The 20,636-nt window shown below is 35.2% G+C and overlaps 1 protein-coding gene across 1 annotated transcript; it reads left to right on the forward strand.

The window, feature by feature from the left end:
* The first annotated feature begins 547 nt into the window (after positions 1-547).
* Positions 548-12,761, forward strand: LOC149578381 (cysteine protease ATG4B-like). Its single transcript, XM_089828661.1, has 9 exons — positions 548-681; positions 2,057-2,573; positions 2,739-2,824; positions 3,069-3,119; positions 3,305-3,699; positions 11,222-11,360; positions 11,726-11,781; positions 11,911-11,981; positions 12,151-12,761. Exons 2-9 carry the CDS (start codon positions 2,114-2,116, stop codon positions 12,369-12,371), a joined length of 1,479 nt encoding a protein of 492 aa, XP_089684787.1. The 5' UTR covers positions 548-681; positions 2,057-2,113; the 3' UTR covers positions 12,372-12,761.
* The last annotated feature ends 7,875 nt before the right edge of the window (positions 12,762-20,636 follow it).

The following is a 20,636-nucleotide window of genomic DNA, read 5'->3' on the forward strand; positions in this document are numbered from 1 at the left end:
TTGTGTTCAATTCCATATATGTTGAAGCGATATTTTTATGTCTAAGCTAAATACACAAATATGAATTTATAAGTTATAGATTTGGTCTAAGCCAATTTAATACACACTTTATGAACTTTAAATTGTAGATTTGATCTAAGCCAACACATTTTTTAGTATATAGATTTCTATAAAGTTAGAGAATGGTTTCAAACATATTATAAATGAATTGTTCCTAACCAAAGAAATCTTGAAAAATTATTAATATGTAATTCTGGCAATTATATTATTGTCAAAATTAAATGAAGAAACCAATTATTGTTTGACCTCCAAACCTAACCATACCACGTGTTTATTTGAATTTTTAAAATTAAATTCTTTACCTTGGGATTGAAACGGAATTACGGGTGTTTGTACTGGCCTTCAATGATATAACCCAACCCTTGCGTCCACGGGACCATCAAGACCTGATTCGTTTCAATAACTACAAGCAATCACATACAAATATCAATTTTGTTATTATTGTGTGGGGATTTTTATTTAAACATGACATAAATGAACGGCAATTGCCATTGTTTGCTGTCTCCACGGGACGATCTGCGCAAGAGGATTGGAGATCTAGTTTTGCCCCTTCTTAATTCTGCTCCTGTTGTCTAATTTTCCTCCACTTCTATGTATCTCTCTCGTTCGCTGTCGTCCTAGGTATGGTTACTTCTCCTGCTTAAGCGCTTTTTTCAAATGTAATTACTATCAATAATCTTTTTTGTAGTTTCAATGTTTGGTTTTTATGTTCTGTTATGTGTAGTCGCGATTGTTACTCTGAACAGCTTCTCATCTGTTGTTGTAATGTTTTTGTTCAATTTTCTTACCCAGAATTACGTGATCGGAAGGACTACTTACCTTTTTTTTATTTAGGTGTTTAAATTTTCCCTGCAATTATGTATCTGTGCGTTACGGGGTAGGATCTTTGATTATGTCCTTACTGTTTCTTCTGGAGGTTCATCAGTCGAGATTTTGAACCCTTTATTCAATTGCATGTTCGCAGAAAATCGGCGAATCTGTTTGTATGGATGATATCAAATTCAATTTATGATTGCCTAGGGTTTGTTCATTCTGTGCTGGTTCTCGATGGTGTAGCAATTTATACTTGAATTTAATACTTTCCGGTAGCACTTAGATGGGTGGGAGCTTTTTTTTCGAACTTCACAGTTCTGATTTTGCGTTTCTTCTTCTGCTTCTTGTGTTTATCTTGGAAGGCCCCTTAATGCGGAAACTCGTTTTGCTAATATTTAGATAACTTTTTTGTGAATACCCACTTGCCCCATTAACTGCTTGGAAAGCCTGTTGGCCTTCGATTGTGAAAATTAACTGGGCTATATTTCTCATAGTTCTAGCGGACTGTTGTCTGGTGGTTTGCATATTCTAGTTTAGTAAAATGTTTTGGCATCAATTAAATTTTGTATTTGATCCCCGCCCTCTATTTATGATTGCAGTCAACTTTACACTCAGACTGACTAGGAGTTTTATGCGGGTCCCTTAGGCTTATGGCCTCGTGGACGTCATTAAAAATCTTTCTTTCACTAATTTTGGTGTTGTTGTTGATGATGTAACTCGAAAAAGTGCAACAGAAAAGTGCAAAAAATTCTAGTCTGGATTTTAACTCCAAAAAAACAAAGAAACATATTCAAGTTTACCAAAAAAATTCTCAGAATTTGCGATCGGTATTGTTACGTTTCATCTACTTTTACCAATGTTTTACAAAAAATGTTGAGAAATCTACGATTCGTAAGTGTATGCAAACAAGGTTTTACTCAAATGTTGTAGGTTTGATGTAGTCAACGAATTGGATATCATTTCAAAGCAGTTGTCCTCAGTTTTTTGGCAAGAAAATATTGCAGAATAGGATTGCTCTATGACAATCCAATCTGTTCTTACTGTTTTAGAGTTTTCTGATAGTATGCATATATTGGCTTTGATTCTAGGGAGTCCATGTTTATCTCTATTCTGTTATGTTTCTATTAGTAAATAATTTCTCCCCGTATACTAAATTTTTAAAATCCTCATGTGCCATGTGCAGTGTTTGTAGCAGAATATATTTTTCATTTATTCTCGATCCTTATTAAGTTATTAGGTAATGAAGGGTTTGTCAGACTCAAGTGAGCATCCATCATTGCCTCTGGTGCATTCTACTTGCACAGAGAAAGATCTGGCAGCAGAGGCTAGAGAAGAAGAGCAACATCATTCTTTACATCCAAAGGCAACCTTATGGTCAAGTTTCATTTCCTCCTTCTCTGTCTTTGAGTCTCACAGTGACACATCTTCCACTGATAGATCTCAAAGCTCTATTGCTGGGACATCTGGGTGGACAGCAGCAGTAAGGAGAGCAGTTGCTAGTGGTCCTATGAGGCGACTGCAGGAGCGCATTATGGGGCCCTGGTTGACAGGTTCCTCTGCATCTGCTAGTGCAATTTGGCTTCTAGGGAAATGCTATAAGATTTTACCTGATGAGTCTTCCAGTGATTCCATTAGTAGCCAAGGCTGTATGGATTTTATGGATGATTTCTCATCAAGGCTTTGGATTACCTACAGAAAAGGTCAGTTTGCTTTCAAAGTGTGGTTTGAAAAGTTATTTAAAGCTGTCAGTTCAAGCAAATTTAATGGAATAATGGGCAGCTAATATAACTATGGGGACACATGCACTGAAGTTTTTGAGGTTCTGCTGCATTTTGTTATGGTCTTAGTTATTTCATTTTGTACAGGTTTTGAACCAATACAGGATACAAATATTGTTAGTGATGTTGGCTGGGGATGTATGCTTCGGAGTGGGCAGATGCTGGTAGCTCAGGTGCGTTTAAGTTATGTTAGACCTTGAATTTTAGCGATGTCTGAAATACAACGTTCTTGAATTTTTAAAGCTCAATTGCACATTAAGTTGAGGCTATGGAATCAATGACTTTTGATGCATGTTTGAGCAAGTTTTAAAGCATTGCAAAGTCTGCAACATGATATAAAGATTTTTTAATGTTTTTTACGGCTTCATAGAAATTTTGGATCTGTTGATTGAGCAGAATTTTGAATTTGATTTGCAGGCAATGCTTTCTCATCATTTAGGAAGGTCTTGGCGAAAGCAAAGGGACAAGGTGAGGAAGTTTGTTTTTTAAACTACTTGATATTAGCTTGCAGAGAGAAGACACAATATGTATTAGGTTGCAACAAAGGCTAGGATCAACTTTTAGGTCTAGTAAACATCATATAGAGTGTGATGAGGCTCTTGCCGTTGCATTGCAGGGTAGCTCATTAGAGTGATCCCATGTTGGTGATGCAGCCATTTGATCGGGAGTATATCGAGATCTTGCAATGTTTTGGAGATTCCCTGTCTGAGGCGTGCCCTTTCTCCATACATAATATACTTGAAGCTGGAAAGCCTTCTGGTTTAGTTGCTGGTTCCTGGCTGGGGCCATATGCTTTATGTCGGTCATTGGAGGCACTTATGCGTGCTGGAAAGGAGCGTTGTATGACTGGGAAGTTCAATCGTATATTTCCTATGGCAGTTTATGTTGTTTCTGGTGATGAATATGGTGAACATGGGGGAGCTCCAATTCTTTGCATTGATGAAGCTTTCAGATTGTGTGCAGAGTGGTCCAATGGACAAGGGGAAGCTCAGGTTCCTCTTTTAATATTGGTACCCCTTCTTCTTGGTGTAGGAAAGATTAATCCAAGGTATGCTATTTTTAATTTGACCTTCGGCCATATGTGTTTTGTTCATTCTTCTTTAATAAAATTGGTTAGTGATTTTAATGAATAGATTCAAGTTTTCTCTAACATTTCTCTATAAAAGTTATGCTATATTGTCCATATGACAAGAAAGAAAGTCAGTTGAATCCTTATTTTGATTTGGTTTATCCAATTGAACCCATGGTTACCATGTCGAGGTTACTTAAAGCTAGAATAAGTGGCTTCTGAGAAATTAGAGCATATGCTGTTACATCTAGTAGCTTGTGCTAGAGGGATTGAAACAGTTCTGGATATATTTCATTGCATGATGACTGATTTGTTTTAATGGAACTTTTGTTCTTTTCATTGATAAATTTCATCAAAGGTTTTTATGCATGATTTTATAAGTAGTCATCGGAAAAATATGGAAATGCACTATTGTGGTGTTATCCCTTGAACATTTACTGCCTTAATATTTATTAGACAGAGCTTGTGTTTGCTCTTTGTGGTTCAATTTTGTAGAAGTGGAAGAACATTTTAGAGAAAATGTTCCATGACCGTTTTGTAAATTGTTTATCCACCCAGACCATTGCAGGTCTTAAAGATACATAATGATTTTTCGTGCTTTGGCTAAACTAACTTATTTGTAGTGAACCTCTCTTGTGTAAAATATGCTGCATGGAGCATAGGACAATTATATTTGGTAGTTACTGTGACTCCCTTCATATCTGTATCTAAATTCATGCCTCCTTGGATTCAGTAGTATTGGACTATCAGTGGTTCTGGCTTTGGCCAAGCTTGCTAGAGTCAGAATCAACATGAAGTTGCTAAAAAAATAAATTAAGTTGGGAACTCAGTTTGTTTATGTTTGGCTTTGCATGCTACATTTCCTTATATCTAGGATGGAATCCCTACATGTATGCTGATAAATGTTAAAATAATAAAATATGAAAATAATTGCAATGAATGTATGTTCACCCCAAGTTTTGTGGGACAGGAATGGCAAGGGAAGGTGGGGACATATTTCTGGGAAGGCAATTTTTTTGTCAAGTTTGGGGATGGCAAATGGGACAGCTATATAAAAATAAGAAAATTTATAATATATAGCGAAATTTGCATATAATACATTCATATGAAAACATGGTTAAAACATGCCATTTAAAGTTCAAACATTATAGAACCTTAATTTACAACATTTCAATTGTCAGACTCAATTCTCAACATGCATTGATAACTTGGAATTCATTGTAAATATGCATGTAATATTAATAGCAAACAAATTTGAAATATGCCCAAGATCATAATATGGAATCCATTGTCAATAGCAACAAGAACAATGACCCACTTTCGAAACTGAAACACAGTACTATTATTTAATTATGAAACTACACCTCCAGCTCATTGTTAGTGCACTGGTATTATGCAGTTTTGATCATGATGTAGGTCTATTGCAGGAAGTTGGCACCTTGAGGCAACCTCCCCATATTCACCAAATCTTCCACAAAGGGCCCAAATCAACCCAAAATGAAGTGCTGATATATTGCTACAAAATGGCATAAAGATGCATGTTCTAGGTCTGTAATGCACTTTTAAGTCTTCCCCAAAACCTTGCAAACAGTCTGCAATATGATGTCAAGCATGTGGCATCACTGTGACAACATTCTTAATTTAACGATTCTAAATGCAATGTTGCCAAATATTAATCATAGGACCCCAAATAGCAGGAATTGACTACCAAACAGTAGTAAGCATGTTAAGGCGAACTTGGAATGAGGGGCCCAGTTTAAAATTGAAAAAGAACAGTATCATAAAAGAAAGATTTGTTTTCTAAGTGCTGAGGCACCTATTGCATCGGGACTTCTGAGGCATCCCCAAGGCGTTCCTGTCTGTCCCCAAAAAACATTCTTGAAGTCCCAGAGTTTCTGGAGTGTCCCCTGCAAAATTTTGGAAAAAGGGGGACGGGGTCGAGATATCCCCTAGCTGCTGCCGGTCTTGGAAACACCAGGGACGGGGATTTTTAGGCACAGGAAATGTCCCCAGGTAGCACTGTATATATTTCATTAAGTGCACAATTACTCTTATTATCAATCATGTGATAAGATTTAGAATGGTATCAAATATTCTGTTATCAGTAAAAATCTTAACTAAATGTTTTGATATTGAAGTGTAGTATTGTACCAAAATACGTTATTGGTGAAAATTGGTATTGGAATGTTTGAAGCAGAGTTGTTGGGTACTTCCCCTCCCTGACCATGAGACACATTTCGGAAACTAAATATGCACATTATACTCCTGGATATGGCATAACTGATAATACTGTATCTGGAATTGCCAGCATACGAGTCTGTGTTTAGAGTTAGACCATACCTGACGATTTCATATGGCACCAGATGTGATTAAAAAAATGAAAAAAAATGTGAAAAAGAAAACATGAAAATAAATTGTACATATACATTTTTATATCTCTAGGGTAAAGATAATATCAATAGAGCAAAATAAATATTACAAACTGAATATATAATAACTAAAAAAGGTATAGCTAAATATTTTAGTGCTATGGTCTACGAGTTTAGATTAATGAATAATTTTAATGTGATTTTGTAATCGTTGTATCCAGCTTTATCTGTATTAGGGGATTTTGGAAGTATGGCATCTCTTTATTGAATACCTTATTACATCTGACACCATCTCTAGTTTTAACAACTATATTTGAGAGACCACGCGTGGGTTTGTGTGTAGGGTATTCCCTTCCTGCAGAGTTTCTAAGAAGATATTTATTTACTGATCAAAGTTTCTGTTAGCATTCATCTGAAAATGTCAGTCCATGAATTTGTAGATTGGGATACAGATGACTTTGATGGTGTAATCAAACTCATCTGGTGCACAAGTACTGATTTCATTGTGTTGTGGGCTATATTTATATAACCTAATAAGTAACTTTTAGTAGCAATTATTATAAATTAAAATCAATATTAATGTGCTCATTTATTTCTGCATCACTGTGTGCATTGTGCAATTGTAAAAGCTCTCTTATAAAACTATTGCTGCTCAATTTAGCATATTATTTGTTTCTCTGTTAAAAGTTAAATTTCTGTTGTGAGGGTGATCCAGGGCAGTTTGCTGCGTAGTTCTTATTTGATGTCTCATAGATTGAAAGTTGTATTGATGTATATCTTAAGGTGGTTACCATAGTAACACGGGGACGCGTCCCCCCCCTTTTTGCCCGACGTCTCGGAGACTTCAACGCACCGGAGACTTGGGGACTCCGTCTCCCCGTCCCCAGCGGTGCCACTAGATTCCACCACCTCCACCGAGGATGGGGGACATCCTGCTATTCACTATTTGCAAATTCGACTATTTATGTTTAATGTTCGATGTTCCAATTCAATGCAATGTTTCAAGTATTCACTCTTTTACATCTTTACATCCTATATTGCAATACATATTTTCATAACTAACATTTTTAAATACCATATGGATAGATATATACACCGCTCTTGTCCGCTGCCGCCGTCCCCCCACCGTCCCCCCGCCGTCCCCAAATTAAGGCCCCTCTGTCCCCCCGTCCCGGAAACTTGTCTCCTCGTTTCGCCGTCCCCCCGTCCCCCAGGGTGGTGTAACTATGGTGGTTACTGTGATGTTTTTCAGTGATGGAATCATTTAATAAAATAATTTCAGTTCTGTGTGAGAACCAAAAGCCAAGAGACAAATTTATGTCATCAAAAGGAAGGAAAAACAGGACAGTTTCTTGGTCTGTGCACTTTTCAGATATAGAAAGCCTATCCTTTTGTCATTTTTTATCTCTCCCAAGAGTTGTGATTTGTGAACCATATCCCAAGCACATAATCTATTAATCATAGTTAAATGGACACCTCATTTTTGGATTCTGATTGTCTGTTTCCACATTTTTTGGTGTGCATAAAATGTAGTTCTGCATGCCTCTGTCTTTGTCAGTTTTGAAGGTCTTTGTGCTGGAGAAGCTTTTCCAAGATCCAACATCCTTTAGGACTTAATCTGTATTTTTAGGACCACAGTAGCTTTAACAGCTTCCTTTCTGTTCTTTCGTGCCTAGTTTTATAGCTGATATTTTCCTCCATATCTTAGAGAGGTTTTCAATGAAAACTTATTGGAAGTTTTAATTGTCAAACCATATTTGCCAGTTTTATTTGCATCCCGTCAATGTTTGACTTAATCTGTGACAATTTACCTCATGAAAAAATTGTTGCAGTGTGATCTGCACATATGGTGTTTCAGAATTATTGGTTGATGAATAAGACTAGTGCGAAAGATTGTTTTTTCTGTTTTTTTATACCAGAAAATGACAGCTAACTGACCTATTCAAAACGTGCTCCAGCCTATTAAACATGGTACCTTAGCTAAACAGCTTATTGAACAATGCTATCATAGCTAAAACTAGGAGCTGGTAATAAAAAATTAGGAAAATAAAAATCTTAGAAATACTGGAATTGAAAACAAATATCAGATATGTAATCAACAGATGACAGAGGGTGTGGAAAATTAACTGGGAAGCCTCCTGTTAGGCTGGGATGCTGTTGTTCAGTCTATGTGCTGTAGTCTTGAAGTTGAAACAACAGTAAATCCAGGTTCCTGTCTAGAATCCATTCTGGTTTGCTGTTACACAGATGAAGATGGACACACGGAACAATGTACTTGGTATAACAATAAATTTACAACCATAAAGAATTCAACTTAAACAAGCAGTGTAGGATAAAGAAAGGAGAAGAATAAGAGTAACCTCCGTGAGTTTTTAAGACACAAATGCTTATTTTGAGACAGAAAGGAAGGTTGGTACTGTTTAGGAGCTTGCCTTCATGGCAAGCCCCTTGTTTGGTCATTCAACCTCCATGGGCTGTCAATGAGTTGATGAAAGATTAGAGATAGTATTTGCACTTAAGCTTAAGTGCACTTAAAACTTCAGAATAAGGTAAATCTATTAAGTGTTATACCTTGATCTACAGGGAGAAACATCCTAGTCTGCATATGTTTGAATGCACCAAAGATTTTGCCAATAGCTACCAGATCAATGCTAAATGGAAGGAGAAAGAGGAATGAAACAAGTGTAATGGAGGTGTTTACCAATGTGAAGAAAATATGAACATTACTTTTCTGTAAGGTAATTAATCAAATAGCAATGAAATACTCAGCAGGCTACTTGAGAGATTTTACCGGTATGAGGTTGTGTTGAAGCTCAAGCATTCGAGGATGTCAACAAGAGTGCAGTAACTTCTACACTCAAGAAGTTCAAGCAATGCCGGAAAATCTAGCAGACTGTAGCCAATTGTAGGGTTGCATATGGATTCCAAAAATTCAAAAGTTTCTTCTGCATGAGGCTTGTGAGGAAGGTGAAGAATCAAGTTCTGAAATAGTAACATTTATTACAATGGATGCAGTGCAGATATCTGTGTATATCCATCATAGAGGAAATGCACAAAATTAAGACTGATATCTCAAGATCAACAATTTGGATAGCTCAAGATCAGCAAGAAGTAGAACAGTCTGATATACAAATTGGCAGACTGATTAAGGAGAAAACCAGGTCTATTTCCATAGTGCATCCTTAAACATTTTAGGGGAGTAGACACCAAAGCGAGCTCAAAAACCTAGTGTGGAACTTGCAAGTTATGCAATTTCAGACATCACAGGTTTTTAGAGCAAGTGATAGATGTGCTTACACCTTTTTTTTCAAATCCTGTGGCTATTTAGTCTTAAATTTCGAAGTTTACATGGTGTAATTGCTGATGAATATATGTCCATTTGGTCTTCCAGATTTTGAAATTGCTAACAGATTTATTCTAACAATGTTAATGGGTATTCCGAGCAATGATTGATCTTGAGACTTTAATAGTTGCCAGAAGATGTTTAACTTACAATTTTTGGTTCTTGCCTTCAATATGCTCAACTTTGGTCAATAAGTGACAGTTCCTGCACTTAGCAGCATCACATTTGATTTATAAAATCACTATCAAGGTCTAAAAAAATAAAATTATTTTAGCTAATGGTGACATTGAATAAAAGAATGCAGAGGACTTCATCTTGCAGTTAAATGGAACAGTGGCTCTTTGGATTGCTACATGATGACAGTTGTTGAGATTGAGTCTAGGTAGTGGTAGTGTTGAGAATAATAGTACAGGAGTAGCAGATAATGTAAGGGTGGACATGAAACAAATGCAAATTGATGAGGAGTGTCAAGGATTTCAAGATCTCAATGTGTTAAATATAATACATGAAACAAATGCAAATTGATGAGGAGTCTCAAGGATTTCAAGATCTCAATGTATTAAATATAATAGAATGAGGTTGCAACTGATATAACAGAAGGGGTTGACATTGCTCCTGAAGAATATCCATCACGATGACATTCTAGGGATTAGGACCACTAGGACCAACATATGACTGAAAATATTTCCTTAATCAAGGATTATAGGAAGGGCATGATAAGAGGGATTTACATTCTGCAGCAGCTTGCATTGAGTAGGAAATTGGGCAACTATTACGGACCAGTGATGTTGACAAAGCTTTTTATTTAGTTCTTGCATTATTCTGCTGTTGCTTATTTACTTGTGTTTTGATTTTTCTGATATTGAAATCGTGCAGGATAATATAATCTTGCAAGCTTTCATATCTTACATTTTTTTGTATTTTTTTAAATCTTGGTATACTGGTCTATCATTCTTGTAATTCCTATTTCTGTCTCATAACAGCAGTTCATGATAGTTAAGCTTTGCCTTTTTGTTAAGGCATCAGGATAAGGCATGGACAATGTAATGCATATGGTATTGCCTCTACACTATATCTTAAAAGGCTATTGACTGATCACACTGTTTCAGATGGAATATCAATACGGGATTTACATGTCTTTCATTAACTGTCATTTGAAGTGCAAGGAAATGTGCTGCCTCCAAATTCAGGGAAAGATAATTATTTTTTAAGAAAAAATATTATGTATGCGAGGATTTGAGAAATCTGTTAAAACATTTGTAATCTGGGAATAGATGTGAGCAGTGATGAGAGTATATTATATATGACGGACCAGGATTAACTATGCAAATTATGTGTAGCTTTCCAAAGATCTTATGTGTATGATAACAAGGGTTTTTGTAGTCTGTGATGTTGTATTCTCTCTGTCGAATCAAGCATTCAATTGATCTTATTTTGAATAGTTATTTTATGTCTAATAATATTAATCTTGTCTTCCTTTTCAATGATAATTATAATCTTTGGCTGATAAAAAATGTATCTTTGATTGAATTAAATGCAAATTTAGGGCCTAGTTTAGACGTTTCCTTCCAGGTCATATGAGATTTCCTTTATTGGTGGAAACATGGAACCTTTTCATGATGTGTACTTTAGCTAAGCAGTTGTGTAGTGCTGTCCAATCTGTGCATAGCGAATTATGGGTGCTTAGTTTTTTCAATTTCCTGGTTTGTTAATCTAATTATATATTTTAGTGCACATGATATGTGCTTTGTCAGAGTACTTCACATGCTCATTGGTTTGTACTTTGCAGGTATATACCATCGCTTTGTGAAACATTCACATTCCCACAAAGTCTTGGAATGGTTGGTGGAAAGCCTGGAGCCTCAACCTATATGATAGGAGTTCAAGATGATCAAGCTCTGTACTTGGATCCACATGAAGTGCAGCAGGTACTTTTGAGTAATTTATGGTTTCTTTTTTGAGCTTTAAATTCAAAATAAACATGTTTGGTACTCATAATTTGTAGGTTGTTATTTTACTTTGTAATTACTCCGATTGTTAGTTGGGACTCGAACCAAAAACCTTTTTTAAGGGAAAAGCTCTGCAGATAAAAAATTAATACAGAGATTTGATCACCAAAAAATATTTGAATGATAATTTTTTCTCCAAGTCTAAAATATGCTATTAATTAATTTTGTTTTTAATGTACCTGATTTCATGTACTTCTTTCTGTGGATATAACACAGTATTTTTAATCAAATACTGATATTGTATGCTACTTAATTGATTAGGATAATTGATGATTGTCTTGTAGGTGACAGAGATATCCCCTGATAATATGGAGGTTGATACCAGCTCCTATCATTGCAGGTAACAGTGACATGTTCTGCACTACATCTTTTCAACTGTTACTTTGATATATGTATGGTTTAATTGTAAAGAAGCAGCAATGTGTGTACAAACCTTGATATACTGACTGTTCTTTGTAAATTGATGTAGTGTTGTAAGAAAGATGGCACTCAGTGGCATTGATCCATCATTAGCAATAGGTTTTTACTGCCGAAATAGAGGTTGGTTGCATTGCTGTTTCTGTTGTATGCTGATTTGTCAAGCATCTTTGCTGAGTTGTAGCTAGTGTTTTATTTATATCAAAACCACATATGAAATTTAAAGGTAAATTTCTTTCATTTAACATTTCTAAAGATCAGAGTGACTCTAATTCATGTTTTGTTACGTCAGATGATTTTGATGACTTGCATGCACGGGCAACTCACCTTGCAACTCAATCAAATGGGGCTCCATTGTTCACCGTCACCAAGAGTCTCAACAAATCAAAGGAAGCAAGTACCTTCACATCAGAGGGGGTGAAATCCGTGTCAGAATCTCAAGATTCTATGACACCAGAGAATGAAAATGTGATGAGTCCATCTACTAGTGAAGATGATTGGCAAATTGTTTGACTGTGAGACCAGATTGCTGCTGGCTGTTGACTAACATGTTGACTGATTAAAGATCAGTCTGAAATTATTTGCTTTAGCAAAAGTTACTTTTACAATTTACACTTAAATTTCATTCATGGTACCAGTTCATGAATTGGTAGTAACTGCATAGCAATTGACAGTAGCTGCATTATGGCTTTTAGAGATGAGTAGGTATTATTTGTGATTCTGTAGCAGTGGATAACTTATTGTTAGTTTGTATTCTTTTTCATCCAATTTATTGCCACTGTAATGAATAACTGATTCATTGGTTTGGGGAATATCGTTGATCTGTTTAATGATATGTGTTGTTGACACAAAAGGTCAGGTAGAGCTCCAATGGAAATGAAAAATAGCGATTTGATTTGTGTATCCTGTTTTTATTTGTACACATTTTAGACATTGCAAGTTATATGTTTACTTTGATATAGACACTTCCTGTTTTGATATTGTGCGTCAATCTGTTAAAAATCAGAATTTCAGGTTAAATAGCAAGCACATTCCTTTTGATGCTTTGCTGGAGAATATACCTTGGTGGTTAAGGAAATATTTTAATATTAGTTAAGAGGAAGAATGATCCTTTAACGACTATTTGGTTTCTATTAAACAATACATGACTAGAAAATATTAAAAGAACAGGTGAGGAAATAGACAGTTCAGAGGATAGGTTTCTGAAAATTGTATTCAACCATTATGCTGCAGTGTCTCTACGCATTCCCAGAGTGTTAGGCCCCTTATTGTTTCTGTTGTGATTAATATATCCAGGGATAGTTAAAACATGTAAAATGAACTTAATTATTAGGCAGTTAAGCATTAATGGAAGGAGTTCTGGATGAAAAAAGAGATGCTTTCCTTATGTCAGTTTGGTTTCATTACTTTACCAAGGGCTGCCTCTTAAAACAAACTTTCAAAATATTTATTGGTGGATTGGCGTAGTAACCTCGCTTCAACATCAATTTACTTAGATAAGTGTTTGGTGTACTCTTGAGAAAAAATCTGATTTGCACCTTCTGTGGGATAACATGACTGTCAAGCATTTTAGTGACATTAGCCTCTCTTCACTATAGCAAGAAGCCTATAAATAATCCTCCTCACAAAGAGATCTGTGCTCGGTTGTAAATCACCACCATGTGCAAATCTGGAGGAGGGCCTACGTTTGAGCTATGGCTGGCCCATGTAGATTACACATTTTCAGAGCTAGGCTAAGTTTTTTGTTCTCCTAAATTTGGAGTATGTGGAGAAAAAATGATCACATTAAAACCATATAAAGGAAATGGCCAGAAAGCACGGTAACAAAGTGAGTGAAAACAAATGGGTAGAGCACCTATATAAGTAAGTCCTAGATGCTTCATTCAAAATAGCACTGCATAAGAACATGGCGAGGGTCTTGAGCACCGAAGTATGGCTGAAGAGGTATTGGAGAAAGCGAGGTACACTCAAAGTTCGTAGGAACTGGCTCAAGGTGTTCGAGAAAGTGGGCTGTCCTTGAACAGTTTAAAGGACCTTACCGAAAAATTGAGTCTGAAAGGCCTGGTAGCAAGAGGGGCAGAGATTATTTCAATATGCACACGGGCAGCCCAAGTTTTCTCCAGAAAATAGCATGGTTTGGAGCTAAGTTAGGAGTTATGAGTCTTGAGTTCGAGTCCAGGGAATTTTAGAAAATTATGCTTGTAGTGTAAAAATAAATTTACAAAAAAATACAATCATGAAGTTGTTGATCGTTAAGTTGTAGAACATCCATGGTCCAACAGATCGGTCTTTAAAGTTCCAGTATGAGCTTGTCCACAAAAAATAATAGGGTATTGAATCGAGGCTAAGTGCTCCAAATACTTGATGCATGGTTGAAAAAGGGTTGTTAAAAGAACAATTTCATATGAACTACAAAATAAAAATCAAAAGCTTAGATATTGCAAATAAGTTAAAAGTAATAGTGATCCCAACATTGCACATGGCGAGGTACTCATTCCGAAGTTCAATCCTTAACTGATTCTTGCAAACTAACAAAGCATTGCCAATTCTATCAATGAAGAATCGCTATGTGCAACTCCTTGGGTGTATGATTGTCATGAAGTTGGGTTATGTAAGTGATATAAGCCAACTTCTTGAGTACCTATAAGCACAGCTAACTAATGGTGTAAGATAATAAATGGAACTCGTATGAAATGATTGATCACTTAACACCACAATTCAAAATTTAAATCGACAAGTCATTTCTTCTATGACAAAATTTCTATAAGAACGATACAATGCCACGCTAATTTCTTTGTCTGAATGCTCCTAGATTTTTCTTAGGATGGTAACATATTGTTCAATTCATGTTTGTTTTTCCTATTTTTGTGGTTTGAATGTACATTTTTTCCCATTTTAGTGTTCGTTATGCACATTTTTTTCCCATTTTGAGTGCTTTAACTGCCAAGTGAATAATTCATGGTCATTATCACCCTATGTTGTAATGTATGTCTTTTTTCTCTTTGTTTCATACTTCTTATTCTCTATTATCGTATGCTTAATGTATGCTTTCATAAAGTTCAATGCAATTATTTTTATTATTATCAATTTTGCAACTTTTATTGCATGATTTTTCTTCTTCAAATTTTGTTGCTCTAATTGCTTAACATCTATGTTTAATGAATGCTTTATGGTGAAACTTGATGTATGTTGAAAACTATGTATCTTTTTTCTGTCATTATCGTCCTGTTTATTTGTTGTTATTGTATGGTACAAGTACACTAACCAAAACTTAAATGTATGTTTGTTTGCCAATTTTACTGTAAGTATTTTTTACTGCTTATTGAATGCTTTATGTTGATACTTAACTTATGTTCAAGTGTATAAGCCTATTAACACCTTACTTTTGTTTTCTAATGTCCTCAACTACTACATTGGAAAACTAATGTTGTTAATGAGTACATTACATCATTGGGGTTTTGTTGGGTTTATTATATTTCTAAGTTGTCAATGAGTACATTACCAAATCAATTGTGCATAATGCATAATTAGATATGTGATGTATTCACTGATGAAATGTATTGGTCATTCTGTAAAGAAGTATTTGTCGTACACTAAGAATTCATAATTAGATATGTGATGTATTCACTGATGGAATGTATTGGTCATTTTGTAAAGTTGTATTTGTCGTACACTAAGAATTCACATTGCTCTATTCATTATGTAATTGTTCTCAATGAATACCCAATAATTCCATATTTTAGTTATGAAATGTACATGTTATTCCACTTAAGTTATTTGATTGCTTCATATTGAAACTTATTCTATATTTGTGCAAGCTTCCTATTCTCATGTCTCACATCACCAAAATAGTTTTGTAACATTTTTAATGAGTACATTATAAAACTACTTGTGCATTTTGCAAATTTGTTTTATTATGTATTATACAATAAAATATATATGTTAATTTCTTGTGTTCTTTTCACTGTACTTTCACATTTCGCGGTGTTGTCTTACTTTTGTAATGTTCTCAATCAATACCCAACTATTCCCTATTCGCTTATATATTGTTGTCGATCAGTACATTACAAAACTAACTGTGCATTATGCCCAATTACTTAGGCGATGTATTCACTAATTAAATGTAGTTAAGTAACTTTGCAAAGTGCACAATTAACTATCTGATGTATTCACATTGTTGCTAACGACTACATTATATAACTTCGTATAATGCACAATTTTTTTTCTTATGTCATTAATGAATTCATGTACTTGTCAATCTAGTTAAGTTGTGATCGTTGTACTCTATGATTTCACATTGCTCTCTTGTCATGTTCTTAATGAATACCCAAGAATCCTTTGTTCATTTGTATAATGTTGTCAATGAATACATTATACATCTATCATACCATCTTGCTTAATTGTTTTTGTAATGGTCTAGGCAAATACATTACAAATGCAATTCAACTAGTTGGTATTATAGTTTTCTAATGTGTTCATTGAAACATAATTTTCAATAAAGAAACATAATATATCCAATTAGTAATCATTTTTGTATCAATAAATGTTCACTTTATAATGTGAACTTGACCATTGGTAGAAAAAGTGGCAAAGGGGTCATTTTAATTATAAAACATTGTCCCTAGTATTAATCAAAACCCCATCTTACTACACCCATCCAAACACCCTACTTAACCACAACCGACCCCAAACCTATTCACTTTGACACATTCCCATGTTCATGAAATGCCACGTTACCACTTGTGGTTAACCCAATTACTAAGACGAAAGAACCATAAATTGGTTCATTTTCTTCATGTAGAAGTCACTCGCAGAGCTCATGCTAGCACTTCCTGCCCCTTCCTTCTCTAGCAATTATCTCAACCTTGTTCTTCTGCATTTGAGGTGAGAAATCATGAAGTAGAAACATCTCACCATTATTTACCATTCATTTAGTGTTTTTAATGATACTCCTGTGCTGTTAATAATGATTTTTCTGTGCTCATAGTCGCATGTTTTAATCTTTTCGCCTTTAAATCATTTCTTGTAATGTAATAGAAATAATTAGAGGAAATGGTAAAGAAATAATGTACATTGTTGATTTATTCATTACTTGGTGTAGCACTATTTGTGTATCTCCATAGTTTCTTCCACTTTTTTTTAATTTTAAAATATGAGGATTTCTTTGTGTTCATCATTATCTTCCACATACTATAATTATGAAAACTTCAGTACTTACTCATGCTTCTTGTCACCCACCTCTGCAATACTTACCTTACCTTTGACCTTTCTTGATTTTCCATTCATTTCTCAGACATCCTAAATATACTCATTTGCATACCTCTATGTGACTGCATTCCCTCCTTCAAGTAACTACTTGCATTATTAGGTTGCCATTAATTTATGCATTGTTCATTTGACATTGACTATGTCCTTGATTAAGTTGACATTGATTGTTTGAATTGTTAAGTTGATATTGATTGTATCCAGTATAAAGTTGATATTTGTTAAGTTGACATTGATTGTATGCAATCCTTGAGGTACCATTACTTGTACACATTTTTTAGTATGTCTAAGAGAGTGCACATGTATAACAATGTATCCATTCTTCAACTCACATGCATTGTATGTATTACTCTAGTTATTAATATGCTACTTTCCGATCTTCCCACAATAAGTTTACATTGACTTCATGTTCATGTGAATCTATGTATAATGTCAAGCATTGTTGTCCACAGTTAAGTGATAAACATGACAAACAAAAAACAATCAAATGATAAAAGTAGACAAAGAAAAAAAGTACACCAAAGCAGACAAGTAGACCAAAAGGAACAAAGACAACAAGAGGATCTCATGGACTTGTAAAAGTGTCACCTGGTGTTACATTCATAGACACAAATCCCATTCATGCTAGTGCCATAGGTCCATGAGTAATGGAGTACAAGATGCAACTGTTGAGAATGAAACACAAGATGATATTGCTCGTCAAGGCACACAAAAATAGTGGAGTTAGGAGGAAATGGATGCTGGAATGGACAATGTTGAACTGAGCTCAACTCAAGATGTAGCAAAGAAGTGGGTGTTGAGATTGTAATCACCTAAAAATGGTCATCTAGACTATTAGCCCCCTTTTCAACATTTTGGCTAAATTAATTTAATCATTTACCTGACCAAATTGCTAATAATCAATTTATTTGATTATAACCTATAGTTTGACCATGCTATCCTAAGTTCATTATTTGATTAAAAGAACATGTCCCCTTTTAATTAAATAAAAGACCCCATTCTTCTAACCCACTTAAATTGCACACATAAAGTCCTTTTTCTATTTTGCAATTAAAAGAAAAAGCTTTGTTACTTTTGTCTTATATGACAAGTCAACTTATATTTTATTGTTTGACTTGTGTGTACACATGGATCACTCCTCTTTTCAAATTCCACCGTTGATCATCCACCATCTTCATCTTGATCTCTACCGTTCGTACGACTTTAAAAGGGAGAGAGCTTTCCCCCTCAAAGCATCCATCCATCTTTTGAATATTGTTATGCTGAAGGTTTTCTAACAGGTTTCTTTGAAGCTTTGTGGAGAACTTCTCATTTCTTGTCTCATTCTCTCATTACCATTGCACACTAAGTTTAGATTCATACTTACATGCTAGTTTAGTTGTTTTCTTGTAATGATCTATCTCACATAGTTTAAATAACGGTATTGTAACACTCTCATTCATATTCTAGCATAGCTGCATCTTGCATTTCCATTCTAGTTTAGTCTTCCATCTTGCATTGCATACTTGAGGGATTCCTTGAAGATATTTGCACTCTTGCTCTTGTCTCAAAGAACCTCCCATTGCATGGTTTACTTGCAAGAAACACATTTCTAAGGCTTGGCTGAGAGCCTTCATGCTTGAATACTAGTCTCTTGCACTCCGTGGATAGGGAGCTCTAAGCCGGCATCCAAGCATTCCAACTCATGGAATCATTTAGATAGAATGGTTTAGAATGTGACACATTTCTAGTGTACAGAGATAATGTGCATAGTATTGTTATATTGCATTATTTTATTTTATTATGTAATGTCACACCTAGATAGACGTGCAACATAGAAATATTCTCATGGGATATACTTGATGAGTTGTATTGTAACATTGTGATAATGTTTGATGTAATTATTTAATATTGGAGAAAAGAATTAAATGTCCAATATTAAATGTGGGGTCAATGGTTTAGGTAATACATAGTTTTAGCACATGGTTTATGTAATACCACTTGGTAGTTTTGTCAGACTTGCTACTATATAAGTAGCCAAAAGGGTAGTTGTATAAGAAGATGAAAAGGTGAAAAGACAAGAGTTGAGAAAGACAAGGCTTGGCAGGTTAGCCAAGGGAGCATTTGTGAAGGTTGGAATCATGGCATGGGATGTGTGGATTCATGCTTATTCATATGGATTGCTTGGTTGTGGCTATGCCTTTGAAGGCTTCCATGGTTGTATTGCAATGGTGTTTTGCTGAATAATACATGGTGATGGATGCTTTTGGAGGCTGGGTTTTTCCCTCAATGAGGGTTCCCTAGTGTATATCTTTCGTCACATTTTTGTGGGTATGTTGTCTATTCTCTTGCATGTGGATTTTAATTGCATATTTATTTTAGATATATATGGGTTATGTGGAAAAAATTATATTTTTCTTACAAGTTTCCTTACAATGGGGAATACTTGCTCCAATCCGAGGATGTGGTTGTTGGGAATTAAAGTGACAAAGGTGAAGGGGCCCAAAATAGTGCTAACTTGTGCAAAGGAATTGGACACTATTAACTGGTGCAAAAGAATGTCTCAAGTGGGTATGGGTGTACAGGTTCTAGAATTGTAGTGAATGGTTTCCCAAATCACAGTAGGGAGGGTTAACCCTTTTATGGATGGAATACTGAGAAGATCATGGTGGCATGGATTTAAATGCCACCATGAGGACTTTAGCCTTAGAACAACATAAGGGGTAGACATTGACAGAGCTATTATGCACTATCCCACTGTTGTTGCCTACTTTAATGAGAATCCATAAAGAATGTACAACCTCTACAACTACAAATCAAGAAGAATACAAAACTACGATTAAACAGGAGTGCAAACATACTGTAACTATGAAATGAGAGTCATTACAAAATTAGGAGCTAGAAGCATCTCCCATATCATTTCAAAAAATTGACATTGACAGAGCTATTATGCTGTGTCCCACTATTGTTGCCTACTTTTATGATAATTTGGAGAGAATGTACAACCTCTAAAACTACAAATCAAGCAGAATATGGAATTGCGATTAAATAAGAGTGCAAACATGCTGTAACTATGAAATGAGAGATTACAAAACTAGGAGCTAGAAGTGTCATCCATATCATTTCAAAAAATAGGGAATTGGATCACTATTCTAGCATGTGTCAACGTTGCTGGTCATAGCATACCCAATTTGCATTTGTTCAAGGCTAAGAGATAAAAAACTACATTATCAATTGTGAGTTTGGGGCCTGCATGGTCATGACAACCAAATGGCATGATGAACAATAGATAAATCAAGGTAGTTGGCCATAGATTTTGTCACACATACCACACATACCAGCCATAGGTGTAAACCATTAGATTTTAGTGTCTCCTGACCATTCATATGTTATTCCAAACAAAATCAAAAGGTGTGGTTGGTCAGGAACCCACAAATTGATATTTGTTGTGAAGAGTTGGCAACATTGGCCAAGGAAGCCTTCAAATTGGCACTGACCCTGAATAATATAATGAGTGGGTTCTACAAGACAAGG

The sequence above is a fragment of the Cupressus sempervirens genome, chromosome 1 (genome assembly GCF_028749045.1).
Source record: "Cupressus sempervirens isolate cs-2001-9-10 chromosome 1, ASM2874904v1, whole genome shotgun sequence".
Taxonomy (NCBI): Eukaryota; Viridiplantae; Streptophyta; class Pinopsida; order Cupressales; family Cupressaceae; genus Cupressus; species Cupressus sempervirens.

Excerpts from the sequence above, each read along its gene's own strand:
- LOC149578381 (XM_089828661.1), top strand. The coding sequence starts at position 2,114 with ATGAAGGGTTTGTCAGACTCAAGTGAGCATCCATCATTGCCTCTGGTG. Across the intron at positions 2,825-3,068 it reads GGCAGATGCTGGTAGCTCAG|GCAATGCTTTCTCATCATTT; the intron begins GTGCGTTTAAGT and ends TTTGATTTGCAG. Across the intron at positions 11,782-11,910 it reads ACCAGCTCCTATCATTGCAG|TGTTGTAAGAAAGATGGCAC; the intron begins GTAACAGTGACA and ends AAATTGATGTAG.